General features: G+C 33.3%; 1 protein-coding gene and 1 pseudogene across 1 annotated transcript; one reads left to right on the top strand and one right to left on the bottom strand.

Annotated features, from left to right (window-relative positions):
- Window positions 1–1,868: 1,868 nt before the first annotated feature.
- Window positions 1,869–7,614, bottom strand: LOC122139069 (annotated as a pseudogene).
- Window positions 7,615–9,390: 1,776 nt separating this feature from the next.
- On the top strand, window positions 9,391–19,234 carry LOC122139071 (pyroglutamylated RF-amide peptide receptor-like). The gene is given in 7 exon segments (XM_042734837.1): window positions 9,391–10,043; window positions 13,324–13,482; window positions 15,350–15,411; window positions 16,756–16,828; window positions 16,831–16,990; window positions 17,973–18,070; window positions 18,584–19,234. Coding segments are annotated over 7 exon segments (1,254 nt in total). The 5' UTR covers window positions 9,391–9,682; the 3' UTR covers window positions 18,925–19,234.
- The last annotated feature ends 730 nt before the right edge of the window (window positions 19,235–19,964 follow it).

The following is a 19,964-nucleotide window of genomic DNA, read 5'->3' as shown; positions in this document are numbered from 1 at the left end:
AGTTCTGCTCAAAAAGACAAAAAACAAATCATTTCAAATCATAAAGATGTGCTTAATAATGCTTATCTCTCTGTTTACTGAAATGAGCTAAACAATTTTCCTTCATGTTTCTATTCTCAGATGAAAGGAGAATGATGTAGTATAACAAAATAATAACTATGGAAGAGCTTTTTTTTCACTATTCCATTATTTTCCTCATTGTTTTCATTTTTTCTTTACATTGCGCTCTCTACTAAAAAGACAGCATATACTGTGCATCTGTGCTCTGCTTTCCTGATTTAATTTACAACATATCCCACGGATAATAAACTAGAATGCACAAATGATATCTCATTTATACTTCCCAAACGCTTTAAATGTAAAGGTCTCCTCTTTTTACTTCTAAAACCCCATTAGCTGCACTGTAAAAATGACTAAAAATAAATTAATGGTAAAAAACTGTAAAAATGCTACAGTAAAAACCTATTAAATGGATAACAATAAATTCCCCTACTTTATACGGTGAAAATAACTGTATCGGACATTACATGTAATTTTACAGTAGTATACAGTTTTTGGAAGTAAAAAAAAAGAACATATAATTTACAGTAAATAACTGTAAATTGGACATTTTCCAGAATTCCCTGCATTACATTTCAAATTTGATGTTTTTTTTTTTTTTTTTTTTTTTTATTTTTTTTGAAATAACGGTTTTGTCTTAGTTTTTTTTTTTACCTATCAGTTTTGTACATTAGGGTTTGTATGTTACATCTAATGTTTGTTAAATTAATATTTATTGCATAATTAAATTTTCATGTGTGTTACCATGATGGTGTTTAGTGTTTGTGTGAATGATGCTGTGCACCTTCTATATATGTTAATATATATGTTAATAGATAGAACATGCTATATATATGCTATATAAGCAGAACAAGCTGCTTATGATAGGCTTTGACTCATCATGTGACTTTCTCATCACTACCTGTTTTTGGTGGTTTTCCATGTATTACAAAGATGGTAAAAAAGATTTCAGTACTTCAATAGGTTGGTATATTAACATATCAGTTAATGAAATTACAGTATTAACTGTAAACTGTAAATTAAACTGTAAATTAAAACCGTAATACCTCAAATGTAGCTACCATATTTTTACGGTAAAATTCTAGCAACCACAGCTGCTGTTTTTTTTTACTGTAAATGTTTCGGAATTTTTGGACAGTGTGTGTTTACTGGAATGTGGAATGTTTTATATTTGTTATCTGTTAAAATGACAGAAATTTTGAAAAATGATAACATAGCGTTCCAGTTAATGAACATAATATGAAGAGGTTAATTTAAAATGTCCATAATAATACTTCTGCAGAAATAATTGAGCTTTTTAGGGTTATTCATGGTCTGCTGCAGTAATTTGTTAATGCGTTTACACTTTTAAATTTCCTTTTAACGTTTGATGGTTGAAGTAACAATGTCAGCTCATTGTACCCAGTTTTTGAAAATGCTTATTATTGCATTCATAGAGAAAAGCTTTTGCTAATTGTTTACAGTTTAACAAAACTTACTCCCATAATTCACATGATGTGTCATAGGCCTTTAAAAAAGGTGGATATTAGAATCTCATCTCTAAAACAAAATCAGTAAAATCACGCCTTTAATTTTTATTAAATGTCTTGGCTGATTTGATTATGATTTCCGTTTCCGAGTGCAGTAGGCCTAATTTCTGCTTGCTTTGTTTTAATACAGTTTATCATATTCAAATCAATATCACAGAATTAAAAATGTGTATATAAAATCAGTGCATAAAAATAAACAAACAAAAAACACAACTGAAATCAATAGGTGCATTGCATTGCATTAAATGCATTCTTTATCAGTCCATGCATTCACTAGTAATCACACCCATGACCTTCTACACAGTCATTTCGTGAAATCTGATGTTTCAAACACAACTGAAATCAATAGGCAACTTTATTTTTTATTTTATTTATTTTTTTTATTTTTTTGAATGGTCTGATAAGATTTCAAGTCATTTGGGAAGTAAATAAAAAAAGTGCACAAGATCTTGGCCTAGAATGCAAAATGTATAAAGTCCAACATATTAAAAATAATTATTTTGCATTTTACACCAAAACCTGGTTAATATCTGACTGTGTTACTGTACACTGAAGGAATGGATCTGATTTGCCGTCTGTTTTCAGCAGATTGTGCTCAAAGCGTTTTGCAATGCGGGAGGGGCTTAAAAACAAATGTTTGATGTTAGGTGTGTAAGTGAAGCTCTAAAGCTTTGTGTGTGGATGAATCATAAAGAGCGCTGGGCTTTACTGCGGTACAGCCGAGTGCTTCACTCTTAAGATGAGAAGTTTCTATCATCTCAGCTGATAGTCACTCTATCCTTTCAGAAACGCTGCTTTCTCTGCTTCCTGTTCATGCGGTTCTTAACATTATTCATGCATCATTTGTGATGCCTACAGCAAGTAAAAGGTCACGCACCTCTCTCTTATCCAGCTGGGTCTCAGCCGCCGCTGAAAGACTGACTTTAGTGGCCAAATCCTTCAGTTCCTCACACCAGCTTTCAGAAATCAGTGCTGAGAGATGAAGGAGCACAAGAAGAAGAAACAGAAGTGAGAATATTGAAAAGGGAAAAAATAAACACCTATATATATATATATATATATATATTGGAGGATCATTTTCTGGAGTTTTTTAAATAAACATATTCTAAATAGTAAGAAGTAAAAAAGTATAAAAAAAAAAAGTTAAAAAAGCAAGAAAAAAAAAAGTTTTCTGACTTTACAAAGGTTCACCTAACTAATATATAAATATAATAATAATATAATAATAATAATGCAACCTATTTCTCTTGATTTAAAAAAAAAATTATCATTCTCTGCAGCTAAATTTACTGTTTCTGACTACTTAAATACCTTTTATCTGCCTTTGAATTTATTTATTTATTGTAATTGAAGATTAGCATTTAGCAATGCAAGTAACTACAATCTTCCATCTTCATGTTTGATTTTCAACGCCTAATACATGATATGGGCATTGTAATATTTGCCTCCTAAAACTAGAAGCCAGTGTATTATTGAGATGCACCTAAACTTGAACACACACATCTCAAACACAGTGATGATCAACAAATGTTATATATATAGTAACCATTTAGTAACTGAACATTAAAAAAAAGTTTCCAGCATGAATTATAACATTGTAACTTGACCAAAAAAAAAAATTACAATGTTACAATTCATGCTAGAAACTTGTGCAACATTGTTAAAACATATATAAATAAATATATGTGTATGTGTGTGTGTGTGTGTGTGTATATATATATATATATATATATATTATATATATATATATATATAATTCATTAATTCTAAAGCCTTAAAATCTCAACAAGCTGTTTTGGGTATTTTGGCCTGTTCTTTATTCAAGTGACTGACCTTCTTTAAAAGCACTTTGGTTTGGACACACCTGGCAGAATTTATGTTTCTCATGATACTGAATGTGATGTATATATTTTTTTATGCTGAAATACTTTCTTCTATCACAGTTTTATATTCAAAGTCAAACAAAGAATAAACCCCGCATTGGTGATTCTCTATAAAACATTCAGAACATTGAAACATTCATTATGCGCATATATAACTATACCTCCACAAACATACACATCCATTTCTTACTTATTACTTTCTGTTTATTTTGTTTTTCTATATGTGCATATTTTCTCAAACTTTTTAAAAGTCAAACTGAGGTTTTTTTTATACTTTTTACAGGATTAAAAATTATATGCATATACACAAACAAAAATAGAAGTAGGAAAAAAATAGATTTGCATGCATATTTTTCTCTCTCTGTTGTAAAAAGTAAAAATGTTGTCATTCTGTTTGATGTATCAAATATTGTGTTCCCACCCCCAAAACTGAAACATTAAAAACTCAAACTATTAAAGATTTTCAATCAATAACCTAAATTTAAGTTCAGCACATAAAATGACACGAAAGTGATTTTCTGAGCTAGTCTTGCATCTCTTTTTGTGTTGCCTGAAGAAATAAAGCCATATGGGTTTGGCCAGGGTGAATAAACATCATTTTTGTGTGAACTATCTCTGTGTTAGTGTTCGTTATCTGTACCTGCTCGTGGTCCAGAGCGATCCGAGCCGATCTCAGGTGTGAGAAACGCAGACGAACAGCTCCCAGACACTTGACTTTTAATGAGTGGATGCGGGCAGAGCGGAGTGAAGCCATACCAGTCATCATTTACCGTACAAACCGGCTAACCATTCAACCCTGCGGAAAGAGGAGACCATTAGAAATCTGTGCTGGAAATGTGATCAGACTTTCAAGTCTCCCAGGATTCAGCAGGGGACTCCATGCACTGCCTGATCAAAAACTGCATTAAACCGCACTCGACTCCTGCTGTGGCCCATCCACTTCACATGATTACAGTAAAGCAAAGTTATGAACAGCTGCTAAAGAAACGCAAAATAATCAATGGTAGCTGGAAAGTCATCAGAGAAACCATCGGTGATGAGAATCTGCGAGGTCTGAGATGCTGAGATGAGACGCAGCTGTCGATCGCAAATAAATCATCTGTTGCCCAAAGCAACACCTCTTCACACGCTATCAGAGCGCCGCATGAATATCCAAGGAGACCGAGGCCTGTTCGTGCTTGATTTCACTCCATCGTCATTGAATACGATCTAAATTAGTAACTTGTGGGCAGACCTGTGTGGGATTTCAAACACAGACCTGCTTATTCACACTTTCTCACAGTCAGCTGTTGGAAGTATGTAAATCAATCACATTTGTTTGCGAGGACAAACTGTGTGTTTATGCAGCAACTCTTCATTAAAGTCATTCGATGAACAAATTAACATGCTGGCGCTTTCCTCGTGAAGGGCTACGGGGCTTTTGATAGATTCAGGTGCCTTTATTATGCTAATAGAGCCTAAAACTTCACAAACGCTTTCTATGTCAGGAGTCCTGCTGCTACAGGCATATTTTACTGTGCAGTGAGTCTCCAGTGCTGTGACAACAGGATAAAGGATGAAAAATAAATGTTTTGTTCTGAATATTAATCTTGCAGGCATTTACCTACTGCATGCTTTTAATCACAAAATATACCGTTATCACTCGTGTCAACACTTTCTGTCACTAATGCAGTGATACGACAACATCTAGCATTTGACATTAAGATACAACTGCTCCATCTAATGAAGAAAATATGCTGGGATTGACAATTATCATATTTTGCATAATGCACACATGCATTAAATGCTAAAGTTTTTTCTTCTTCTTTTCTGGTGTTCTTAAAATGAAAGAAATTATACTGTATATCTATACACCACAAAAAGAGTGAGTTTTTTCTCAGTATTTTATCTATATATAAAATATATTTTAAAATATATTAAAAGTGAGTTTTATGCTTAAAATAAGAAAAAAAATGTCTGCCAAAGGAGTCAAAAACCAGCTTGTTTTAAATACATCTTCATTCATTCATTCATTCATTCATTCATCCAGAAAACAAAACTTAATACCTTAAAATAATTTAGCTTCTTAATTAAATACATCTTGATTCATGAATGTTGAGATATTTTACAGGCAGCAAAATAAATTACTTTTTTTTTTTTTTTTTTGATATATAGGTTGTTGATATATATTTGAGTTGATATATAATTGTGACACCAAAAATCACCTTAAATGAAAAACACCTAAAATAGATATTTTTTAAAACTATTAAACACACAAGAGCTTCAATATGAAGACAGAATTTAATAATGTCTGATTTTATGCATTTTTCTTACATATCTGAAAGTGCTGACAAATTTATTTTTTTTAAAAAACACACACAAATGTGAAACCTGAATAATATATATATTATATATTATATTCAAATGCACTGTTTCTTTCTATGTGGCTATAGTTTGATGTAAATACATATTCATATATATTTTTATTTAATAATACACTACAAAATTTTGAAGTTGCCCATCCTCATGCATGATCAGTCCCCACTGAAAAAAAATTACGGTAACTAACTAGCTCTTCAACCTATTAATTTCTTGTCATTGTGTAAATAATCAAGTTATTGTAATTAAAAGAAGTGTCTGATCTTGACCAGAGCAGATTTCTGAATACTTTGTAATAGAAATGCTTCCTTAAAATGACAAACGCAAGCATGAGCGTGTTTTTGAACATGCATGCAGACGCAGGTCTGTGTATCTGAAGCGGCTCACCCTGCATGTGTCTGACTCTGTGAGGATGAGGATTGTGTCTGGAGAAGAAGGAATGATGGCTGAGGCTCCCGAAGCGAAGACTGCCTCTAGTGGAAGTCCTGCGGGTGCTCGGCGTCTCACACAGCGCTTTCTGCTGATGCACAGACTGTGTCGGCTGAGCTTCATTCACCTGCTCATCCGAGGTCTCCATAACCTCTGTAAAGAAAAAATGAAAAGCATAATGCATTCCAAATGCATTTCACTCATCCTCAATTAAAATGTTTAGACACAAAAGTTTTTTTTTTTTTTTTTAAGTCTTCATGCAATAGTCAGTTTTTTAACAGGTAGTGTAATTTCTTATTAGGAATACTTTGAAATACGCAGCTCACCTCGGTTCACTGTGTTCCTCTGATGTTTGCTGTTGTTGCCTGGAGACTCTGAACAAAGCCAGACTAAAGCTCCAGCAGAGCTGAGGACTGCTAAAACACCTCAACCTACACATTTTGTATTATTTTAAGCCACTTGAAGCGGTCGCGAGTTCAAGTGAACGCATTAACCTTTAAGTGTGTGCTCTGAGGCCCTTCTAAAACATCCTTCCGGCTGACACTTTATGACATTTTTTGAGAAAAATGATTATAAACAGAATCTAAACTATAACACAGTTTTCACATGCTAAGATCTCCTCTCCTGCTTGTTGTATTTTTCTTCTTGCTTTATTTGACATGCAGTATTAGGGTATCTGCAAAGGCCAAAATAAACACAGAAAGCATGAGGGTAAATACACATATCTGTTCACCAAAGGAAAGAATCAATCAGGTCATGACTCTAAACTAACCAATGCAATAAAGCGTCACAGTTCTGCTCCACTTTTGCACGTGACTCATGAGCACTCAGCTGTAATTTTCTACACCACGTGAAGTGTGTTTTTCTGAAGTATCATCACCATATGCTACAGCATGAAGAACACACTATAATACCTCAGTTACCACTCCTCTGTGATAAATTGGCCGATGCAGACAGGATGCACAGAAGTAATTGGAAATTACTTTCTGTAAAGCAACAAAGCCACATTTCCCATTAAACATATCAGATAAACTATTATATAACAAATTAAAATGAACACAACCATGACCACCCACCCCACAACACGGTAGGAAGACAAATAGCTTCAATCCGCTGATTGCATTATTAATTTTCACACAGACTGGAATTAGACCAACAAACACAGGATGTTCCCTAATGTTCCGGTTATTTAATGTCTAAATGTTTAGGGGGGAAACAATGAGTTGTATTAGCAGTGCTTAAAAGTTTGAAAATGTAATTTCCAACAGATCTCCATTTAATTAACATCATAAAAACAACAGCTTAATGCTAATAGCGTTGCTACCAAATACTAGAATATATACTGTGAAAAAAAGTGTTTATCCAATAGCTAGACTAAATAAAGATACATTTACTTGAAAAAAAAAAATAGAAATTGAAATTTTTTTTTTTTTTTCAAAATTGAAAGTTTGTGATTAAAAAAAAACAAATATCTGCCAATGGGCTCAGAGAAATCAACTTCATTCAAAGAAAAAAAAAATTCATTCTCCATTGACAGATATTGGTTCTTGTGTTAAGCATAAACTCACAAAAACAAATAAAAAAATTTTTTTTGTTCAATTTCTCTAAACACAAGACTGCATATGTTCATTTTGCATCTCAAGGATCTTGATTTAATGAAAAACTAAAATACTTGTTTTTCTGCAGCGCATGCAATAATTAATACCATGACTTTATTAAGACTTTCTGCTATAAATATAAGAACTTTTAAAACGTTATGCTGATGATAACACTTTAAAATCTGATCTGATCTGAGCAATTTTGCCCCATGTATCATCAGCCTTAGTTTGTGCAAGGGCAAACTTTACTTTTTGATTACTTTTTTAAATTTCTAATGCTTTCAACTATTAATAATTGTAAACATGTACCACCTTACAGTAGTATTCAACACTGATTACTGTCATTTTCGAAATCCTTCATCACTTGAATTAAGATTATAATCGTTGAATTTTAAAGCACAGCCACCACAAAACCAGACTTACTTTGAGATCATTCTGAGGTTAAATGCAGATTTAGTTTAGTAGCTATAAAACAGTTTTTGAAATCAAATCTTTGCACAGCTATATGGCAGGAAACACTGGCATCTAACAGGCTTGGGAAAAACAGGTCATCTTAAAAAATAAAGCATATACATAAACCATCCAAATAAGAAATAAAACAGCTATCGAATAATCATGTGTCCTGAAACACTGGTGTCTCATATTTTAGAGCAGTCACTGCAATTTATGAAAGAAATAAATTAAATCTGTATGTGGGTGTAAAAAAAATAAAAAATAAAAATAACAATCAGATGTTACCCTGTTTGTAATCGTCAACATTTCCATAAGTAACTCTTAGCAATTTTTCTCAATAACTGTAACTGATTACAATTACATTTATTTTGGGTAACACTTTATTTTAAGGTGTCCTTGTAACACGTAATGCATGTATTTACTATTATAATAACAATTAATTATGCACAATTACATGCAGGTAACCGTAAACCAAACCCTAACCATATAGTAAGTACATGTAGTTAATTAATATTACTTAAATGTATAATTACACTGTAACAAGGACACCTTAAACTAAAGTGTAAACGTATTTGGTATGTAATAAAATTGTAATTTAGTTATTTAGTTAGTAACTAGCTACTTCTCAACACTGTGGTGGTAACAGCACGTACAGGTATATCGCATAAAACGCGAAATGCATAAATAATAAAAATAAATCCCTTACGAAAATTAACCATGTTTTTATAGTAGTAATAGTGTGGTAACAAGGTTTTTTTTTTTTTTTTGGCGTATTGATTACCATTTGTATAACCACAGTTTTACAAAAAACACACTCTTTATAAAAAAGGTGCTTCGTGATGCAATATAAGAACCTTTTTGTCTAAATGGTTCCATAAACATCTGAAGAACCTTTCTGTTTCACAAAAGCTTCTTTGTGGCGAAAGAAGGTTCTTCAGATTATAAAAAGGTAAGAAAGAGATGCTTCTTTGGCTGAAAGGTTTTTTGTGGAACCAAAAATGGTTCTTCTATGGCATCGCTTAAAGAACCTTTTAAAGCACCTTTATTTTAAAGAGTGTACCATCGTTAAACTATGGTTAGTGTAGCAAAACCATAAGTTTTCTTGTTTTATTTGTAGTTAAATCATGGTTAATTTTCGTAAGGGATTACTTCATGAAGAAGAAACCAAACCTTTAAGTAACATTACAAGGTTGGCCAAAAAAAAAGAAAAAAAAAAAGTAGTCTGTTGAGATACAGTAGCCCACATACTAGCGCGCGCGCTGGCGCTCCCCACAGACGCTATTGTGGAACATCCCAGTTCACGAAACCTCAGCGGATCACTGGATTTCTACTTTTTCCTTTTCTACGTGATCAGTAAAAGCTGGGAATCGACATGTCTTCTTCTACAGAGATGACGGCCACTGCGAAGATCACTCCGGAGGTTCTCCACGAACTCCTGCAGTACTACAACCTCTCGCGTCAGGAATTCATCCACACCTACAACATCCAGCCTCTGGTCTACATCCCAGAACTCCCTGCCGGAGCCAAAACCACGTTTGTCGTGATGTACGTGATTATATTCGCGCTGGCGCTGGTCGGGAACAGTCTGGTGGTTTATATGGTGCTGCGTAAGCGCGCGATGCGCACCGCCACCAACATCTTCATCTGCTCTCTGGCTGTCAGCGACCTGCTCATCACCTTCTTCTGCATCCCGTTCACGCTGCTGCAGAACATCTCGTCTGAGTGGCTGGGAGGTCAGGATCTCTTTAATTAGTCGTTAACAAACAAAATATGACGATGGGTAGTGGACAGGACAGAAGAGTCTGCTGTGCGTCAGTGACATGCTACAGCATTCTTCACTTCAAAACTATTCAAACATTTCAGTTCTACATTACATGCAATAGTTTATGAGCTCATATTAATTAGAATGCAACTTGTAAAATCTGCAGGATTGGATGAGGACGCGCATCTAAAACACATTTTACTCCATGCAATAATACAGATGTTGATTGTGAATTGCACATAAATCAAACGTCATTTTATTACACTTTACCTAAAACATTTAGTATTTCATATTTTAACATGCACATTCAGAATCAAGTCAATGTTTTTACTTTCTAAACATTTTCCTGATTTATCAAACCGTACATGTTGTTTTATGAAAACGTATTAATTAAGAGGCTACATGGAATATTAGCAGGTTTATAAACTCATGTCTAATTGTAAGAGCATTTAAATTTCACTATAAAAAAGTTATTTAAAATGGGAAAATTTAATAAATTATTTAAATAATTTAAAGTGAAATTTAATACATTGAATTAAATGCGTTTATATTTTTTTATTTTATTTATTTTTATATTTCAACTTTTAGTTTATTAATTTACATTTTCACATAAACTTTAACCTACACACACACACACACTAAAATATATACTTCATATATGCAAAACCACCACAAAGTATCATGATGTTACTATTATAGTGCTATTTTCTGTTGCATGTCAGATAGCACCGTACCTTGGTATATAATGCACTAAATACCATGATTTACAAATATGGCAATCAATCAGTAGCACATTATGTTTATTACCATCGGACAGCATCTCAATGTTTTCCTGTGGGCTTTAGTTAAAGAGATGCTTCAGGTCTGAATCTAAAGTAGGATTATGAGATGTGTGGAGCGTTAAACACATTAAACATTTGCTTCTCTCATCTTTATATTTATCACTGCATTAAAACATGGAGTTTTAAAATGTAAACACTGTTTAATATTACAGCAAGAAGTCATTAGACATGCACACCTGTATGGAAACACATTCGTTGCGACTGTTGTGAGCGATAACACGCTTTGGGAAGTTTGTCTTCATGTCGGGGTGACAACCAATGAGAGTGCAGACTGTGCAGGTCATGTGATCTATGACTGATGCAGAGGCACGGGTTTTAAGCATGCTAATTTTCCCATAAAACAGTAAATTATGCAGTGCTGAAATCTGTATTCTATGCACTGTGTTCAGAGGTCATCAAACTAGAACTAACTTTCTTCACAGTGTGCTGGAGTTTCTGCTCTCCTGTATTAGTGTACGTGTCAACGGACGTGAATGGAGCACAATGTTCAGCGACGCACCTTTAATCCTCAATAATTCAGGGTTTCGTGCTGCTCTCGTTCCCTCTGGACAAATGCTCTTCTGCGGTTAATCACTTTGATGGCTGGTCATGCTGCAATTGCAAATCATATATGACTGTTAGTGTTATCAAAGCAAAAAAAAACATAATCTACAAATGCACAATCAAGCATCCTACCTACTACTTGTCCGCTTGATCTTATTCCATCTCATCTCCTTCAAGCCATTTCTCCTGCAGTTGTAACACATGTTTGATTGTTTAACACATCCCTTCACACTGGTGTTTTTTTCTCAGCATTTAAACAGGCTCGTATAACTCCACTACTTAAGAAACCCACTACAGACCGGCTTCTTCCTCTCATTGCAAAACACTTGAACTATTTGTGTTCGACCAAGTCTCTTGAACAACCTCCTGGACAGCAACCAGTCTGGTTTCAGAAGTGGACATTTGACCGAGACTGCCTTGCTCTCAGTTGTTGAAGCCCTAAGACTGGTAAGAGCAGCTTCTAAATCTTCAATACTTCTCTTGCTGGATCTGTCTGCTGCTTTTGACACAGTTACCCACCAGATCCTCCTGTCAACACTATTAACAAAGAGCATCTCAAGAACCACACTCCAGTGGTTTGAGTCTTATCTCTCAGATAGATCCTTCAAAGTATCTTGGAGAGGTGAGGTTTCTGAGTCGCAACATCGCAACATGTGCCTCTAGAAGCTTGCATTCTGCAAGTGAACATCGCATTATTGTTCATCCCAGTGGGGCACAAAATCACTTCCATGGACTTCTACATTAAATGTTCCTCCTGGTGGAATGACCTGCTCAACTCAATCCCAGCAGCTGAGTCCTTACCATCTTCAAGAATCGGTTAAAAACACATCTCTTCCATCTTTATTTGACCCTCTAACTCTAGCACTCTCTATTCTAATTCTATTCTTTAAAAAAAGAAAAACTTGCTCCTTTTAGACACGCACTCTTCATTTACTAACTGCTTGTTTTCTTTAAAAAAAATATTTTCTAATCTTTTTGTATTCTACCTATTTGTTTTCTTTTTATTTATTATACAATTAACAAAAAGCAAAAAAGACCTCTAATGCTAGCTTGTTCTAGTCTTTTTCTATTCTATCTGTTTTCTTTTTTATTTATTATATACTTAAAACTGCGTTGAGGTAACTGAGACTTGTTATAGCGCTTGCATATCATTGCTATTTTGTTGATTTTGATTGCTTCCATTGTCCTCATTTGTAGGTGTATATATATATATATATATATATATATTATATATATATATATATCTCATATAATATATATATATATAATATATATATATATATATATACCTGATATATATAGCTATATATATAGCTGATATTTAGCTGTATGTGATTAGTAGCATCAGTCAATACTAAAAAAGTAATATAAACATTAACTGAATTAAAGTGTGTGTGTATATATATATATATATATACTAACGTATATAATATATATATATATATATAAACAAATCCTATTTCAGCAACTTAAAGTATTAAAATAACTACAACTTTAAAATATAAAAATATAAAAAAAATATAAATATATAGTCAAATAATACAATAATTAAAAAAAGACAAAAGCACACAACAGAATTACTGAAATTTTAACTAAAATCAAATGGAAAATACAAAAACTAAAAATATTATAAAATTTCATAAAATACGTGAGTCCACTTGACCGATTAACAGCATTCATGATAAACAACATATTCTGTTTTAAATTTCTTTAGGGATCCCTGAGTAAGTACTGTTTGAAATAAGAGCTCATTTTATTAAATTACTCTCACTAAACTGTATTCTAAATATCAGCTGTGTCTAGTATGAGTGGAGAACTACTGTAAAGTGTGCTTCACGTGTGTATCTTGTGTGTCTATACATGCAGGGGTTCTAGTATGTAAGACCGTTCCTTTCGTACAGACCACAGCCATCGTCACCGGCATCCTCACCATGACCTGCATCGCTGTGGAGAGATACCAGGGCATCGTCTACCCGCTCAAAATGAAGAGGCAGTGCACGCCCAAACGAGCTTACAGGATGCTAGGTGAGGTCAAACGCACACACGCCATTATTCAACATGAAATCAGATGTGACGCTCCTGGTGTTACTGTGCACGATTCACTGGTTATTCTTAAGAAAAGAAGAAAGTTTCATTCAAATGTATTAACTTTCTATTCAGATTGACATCACAAATCCCTTTTACTTTTCACATGTCATTTCAGAAGGCAGCTTGGTTTGCGTAAGTGAGCAAATGTCTCTGAAGCTCCTGATGATGCGTCTAAAGTAACTACCATCATGCACTGCAGCGTATCGAGATTACTAAAGGATGGAGAACATGTCATTTAATCCTCAGAATGGTGTGATCTCTAAAGGTCTTCATTTGGAGGCCTGTGGACTGATATAGAGAAATTTCTTAAATTATATATCAAAAGTCCACATATTTCAAAGTGTTTGAAATATTCTTTATATATATACACAACAGTTTCTGACCACTTTCTCAGTGGCCTTAATTCCAGAGGATTTTTTTTTTAAGTCTTTGTTAAAGTATTAAAAGCCTATATATATATATATATAAAAGAAGAAGAAAAAACAAGCAGCTGTGAAATCAGCCACAACAAAAATTAGACAAAAGTACAAAACTTTGAACTATTTTAATAAGATAAAGAATTATAATACCTATGAAGCATTGCTAATCAAATTAAATATATATATATATATATATATATATATATATATATCTATATATATATATATATATATATATATATATATAAATATATATATTTGTTTGCATAATATGTGTGCATTCTGTGTATATTTATTATGTATATATAAATACACACAACATACAGTATATATTTTAAAAATGTTTGCATGTATAAACATGTCTATATTAATATTCATTTAGTTTATATTAGAAATAAATGTTTAATATATAAATAAAAAACATATTCTTCTGAAATATATTACATGCCTGTGTGTGTGTGTATATAAATATATATAGAACAAAACAAAAAGATTAGACAAAAGTACAAAACTTTGAACTATTTTAATAAGATAAAGAATTATAATACCCATGAAGCATTAACTAATCAGATTATAAATATATATATATATATATATATATATATATATATATATATATATATATATATATATATTTGTTTGCATAATGTGTGCATTCTGTGTATATTTATTATCTATATAAAAATACACACACATATAGTATATATTTTAAAAAATGTTTGCATGTATTTACATGTCTATATTAATATTCATAGAATTTATATTATAAATAAAATATGTTTAATATATAAACAAAACATATTCTTCTGAAATATATACATGCCTGTGTGTGTATTTATATATACATAATAAAATATACACAGTACACAAAATATATTATGTAAAAACAAAATCTTTTATTTTTGATGTGATTAATTGTGATTAATCACATTGACAGCACTAATATATGAATGAATGTTATAATAAATATTACGCTCCATAGAGCAAAGTGGAGACTACTTACATCATTTGTGAGCAGACACAAATTAGTTCTTTTGGTGCAATTTTTGATATATTGAAATAATTGCAGAAATCGTGTGTATTTACTATTAAATATTTTTTTATTCATTTAAGTTGTTATAATGCACACTGATGACTTAAAGATGATTAATAGCATTAATGCATGACCTCAGCTCACAGCATGTAACAGCATGTAGTGCTCAATGCAGTGAAAGCATTAGCTCATTTGCACGTGTAAATATGAAGTGTTCACCTGAGAGCTTTTGTCTGGATGCCCTCTGATAGGTTCATGTATACGCAACGCTGCATTCCTGATCATCATTAACAGCGTGGGCTCATGGGACAGAACCCAGTAATCATCTGATTTATTCTATACATCTCTGCAGGGCTGGTGTGGATCGCTGCTGTCATGGTCGGATCACCGATGCTGTTCGTGCAACAGCTCGAGGCAAGTGACATCACAAAATAAACTGAGAACAGCCAGATTAAGTGTTTAATTACAATCACAGTTACCAGGTTGTATTTAATAAAAGCGCAAGGTTAATTGCTTTGACATGAAAAAGATCATTTATTCAAGCTTGAACGTCAGCAGATCAAAGATACTGATGCCACATCAGTCTGTCCTTGAAATCTTTGGAGACCAAACGGGTGACAGTAGAAGTGATTCACTTCTGAGAGTATTATCGTAAAAGTTCATGTGTTATTCATTGATTTATCTGAGATCACCAAACGAGTCATTACTCACCCTGCTGCAGGCTGATGTGAACACTTCCAAAGAACTTTACGCTGATTTTTCCATCTAATAACGTCTGTCAACTTTGGAAAGTTACATAAACATCATAAAAGTGTCATAACAGTAGTCCCAGAATAGTGTTGCGTGATAAATAAGATGAATAATACGTACATCAATTCTAGATTCGAAGTTAAATGAGCAGTTCACACAAAAATGGACATTTGCTGAAAATGTGTTCACTCTCAGGTCATCGAAGATCAGGATGAGTGTGTTTCTTCATCAGGTTTGTAGAAATGTAGCACTGCATCAGTGTCTCATCAATGGATGCTCTGCAGTGAATGGGTGCCGTCAGAATGAGAGTCCAAAACAGCTGATAAAAAAACATCACCTCTCAATTCCAAAACAAGTAATCCACAGCACTCCAGTCCATCAGTGAACATCTGCTGTCAAACTGATGAAGATGTTTTCTTAATTTGCTGGTGCTTTTGCTATTCGCATGTGTTTTCTGAAGCTGCAGCACGCTCTCTCGTCCAAAACAGTTCTAAACAAATATGTGGCTGGATTTTGATGTGGTTTTGTCTTCTCCAGATGTTAACTGATGAACTGGAGTGCTGTGGATTACTTGTGGATTTTTGTGATGTTTTTATCAGCTGTTTGGGCTCTCATTCTGACGGCACCCATTCACTGCAGAGCATCCATTGATGAGACACTGATGCAATGCTACATTTCTAGAAACCTGATGAAGAAACAAACTCACCCTGATCTTAAATAACCTGGGGTGAAGTTTTGCTTCAAACGTGGTTTGCAATCACATTAAAGGTGCTTTAATCAATCTTTTTGCAACTTCCACCAAACTTTCTCTTCCAACACTAAACATCTACAAAGCTTGACAGTTAAAGAGCATGGGTTGACTTCATTTAGAAGGCACACATTTCAGCAGTTCCTGAACAGAACATTTTATGCATGCAACTCTAAAATAAATAGCTCACAGCACCTTTAAACTCGTGCATGCTCCATGTGAATACCAATTAGGTTTCCTCTCTTATCTGTGTTCCTCAGGTGAAGTACGACTTCCTGTACGATCATCATCACGTGTGCTGTCAGGAGCGCTGGCCTTCGCTGCTGCACCGTCAGTTTACACCACCTTCATCATGGTGGCGCTGTTCCTGCTGCCGCTGGCCGCCATGCTCTTCCTCTACAGCCGCATCGGCGTCGAGCTCTGGATCCGGAAACGAGTGGGAGACTCTTCCGTCCTCAACACCATGAACCACAGAGAGATCAACAAAATCTCCAGGCTAGTGGCCAAACAAACAAACCTGCTGGTTTTTTTCAGTTTTTCCACATTTTACTGTTTTCATTTCCAAATCAACGGGTAGATAAAAAAACGCAAATAACTTTCTTCACCTTCAGTATGGCTTTCATTTATCTTTCTGACTCTTTTCACATTTTACCCAGCAACATTACATGTTTCCATTCATTCAAACTCTGTCGGTCAAAATCAGGTTTATTTGCTGAATAATATGGAATAAAATTACTTCCGAAGCCATTATGTAAAATGCATTATGCATAATGTATGTTAAATGCAGTATTGTTTCATAAATAGACTAAATAACTCAAACTAAATTAAAATAATAATCAAACAAGCTAAACAAACTTAAGTTAAAATGCATTATAATATTTGCAGATTAGAAAAAAAAAACAATGTGGGGAAAAACTCTTAATTGCAAACTTTCTGATATAAAATTGCAATTGAGGTTACAATATATATGTGTATATATATATATATTATATATATATATATAATACGATATTATATAATATATAATATATATATGCTTGTTTGTAGGGGCTGCACATTTTAACCCAGTTTATATATATATATGGCAATGAAGTAAAAAAAATAAAATAAAATATATATATATATAGTTAAGAGTAATTATTAATTAACTAATTTATTCAATTTAATTAATTACACTGTGCATTATATTTGCAGATTTTTTTGTTGCATCTGAAATTGGTTATCAAGTTTTAATGCATTATACTGTTTAAAGGTGTAACAGTGAATAGATGAGTATTATAAATGCAGTTTTTCATGAGATCATGCAATCTGCATAATTAAGACTTTCAAAACTACTAAGTTGCATTACATATAAAGGCTTGCCAAGTAAATATTAAATTCAGACGACATAAGCAAACTGCATCGTATACATGATTTTTTTTTCTCCTACAAATGAAGCAATACCTTCACAGCAGTATTTTGCGTTGTTGAAAAACAGGAAGAAGAAACGTGCCGTCAAAATGATGATCACCATCGTCCTGCTGTTCACCGTCTGCTGGGCTCCGTTTCATATCGTGCACATGCTGTTCGAGTACAGTAAGTGTGTAATGCAGTATTTACTCCTGTAACTGGCGTCACATGATGTGTTAGGATACAAGGCTTGAACAGAAATCACAGCAGCTCGGTGTGAATGAGCTGAAATCATGATCACACAAGGCACATTATTCCCCGTAACAGCTGCTGTAATTACAGTATCCTGTCTCAGTAACAGTCCGGGCCTCTCTGATTCGAGGCTGAACACACAATCACAGATGATTAATCATTAGATTAAACCCAGGAGGTCAGACGCTTCTGCTTGATCTGACTTCCTCTCGCTGCTCGAGCACAACAGCACTCTTAATAAAACAGAGCAAATAAAGTGCAATGATATTAATAAAAACAGTATTCTTCCACCAAACAATATAGTTCCTCAGAAACAGTTGTCAACAAAAAAAAACAAAAAAAAAACAAAAAAAAAAAACGTCTCACACAAAAACAAAAAAAAACACCAAAACCCCTCCTTATAATAAAAAACCTTTCAGCTCTAATGTCTCTGTGTTATTGATTCAGACGAGCTGGAGAAGAACTACGACGAGGTCACGGTGAACATGATCATCGCTGTGGTGCAGGCCATCGGCTTCTCCAACTCCTTCAACAACCCCATCGTCTACGCCTTCATGAACGAGAACTTCAAGAAGAACTGCGTGGCCACTGTTTCGGTGTACCTGCGGCGTCCCGTGCAGCCGCCCGAACACAGCGTGCACTTCTCCAAACACCTCAAAACAGAGGCCTTCAGCGCCAACCCACAGCCGAACCCAGCGCTGACGTCTTCACAAGGAGACCTGGAGATATCCACGGCGTTCACCGAGCAGAACGCCGGAACCGCTTCCTCTCAGCTCCCCTCCAGATGAGAGCTTTATCCTGATCCGATGACAACAAAAGCAGCCTCGGCTGTCGGATGAGTTCAGGATAACAAATGCATGATGGGAGATGTGCTGGAGGATCATGAGCAGCACAACGGAAACACAACGGACTGACCTCATCATTCTGTCACTGTTTACTCAATCATGTCATTTCTAACACAGATGCTGTTGTTTTTTATGTGGAACGCAAAAGGGGAAAGTCTGCAAAATCTGCCGCTCCATAAAACAACTTTAAGGGACATGGAGATGAAAAAAAACAAAAAAAAATACATGAGAGGAAAAATAATATTTCAGTGCTTTCTCTGAGGGACGTCAGAGTCATTTTAGATTATTTATTTTATTTTTTATTTATTGAATATTTAAATAATAAATTCAAAAAATTAAACACAAAAAACCAAAAAAACTGAATAATATAAATCTCAATAACACTAAAAGAACATTTACTAAAATAACATTTTTTATTAATGATTATTAAAAAAGACATATTAAAATATAATTTTATCTTACAAATTATATTAATAAAAGTCTAAAGTTTTGATTAATTTTAGATTTTTTTTAAATTATTTATAGAATATTTTGAATAACATTTGTATTTACTTAATTCAAAATATTAAACATTAAAGCAAAAAACTGAATAATATAAATCTCAATAACACTAAAAGTTTTTTTTTTAAGGTTTAGTAAAATTACATTTTATCTTACAAATTATATTTTTTAATGTCTATGGTTTTGTTAAATTTTTTTTTTTTTACATTTAGGTTCATTTAACATCAGGATGTAGCAATAGGAACTAACTGAATAAAATATATAGTTCATTTTAATTCAGTTTATGTTTATTTCAGTTAATGTCAATAATATATAAAGTAACAAAAGGGATATCATAATTTTAGTTTTAGTTTAACTCTATGAAAAAGTTTATTACCGGAACAAATGTTTTGCAAGCAAATGCAAAAGTTTTGAAATATTGTTTTTCCTCCCATCTCATTCATGTATATATATATATCGAATATATATATATACTATATTAA

This window comes from Cyprinus carpio, chromosome B12, assembly GCF_018340385.1.
Source record: "Cyprinus carpio isolate SPL01 chromosome B12, ASM1834038v1, whole genome shotgun sequence".
NCBI lineage: Eukaryota > Metazoa > Chordata > Actinopteri > Cypriniformes > Cyprinidae > Cyprinus > Cyprinus carpio.
This window is presented reverse-complemented; position numbering and strand designations above follow the sequence as displayed.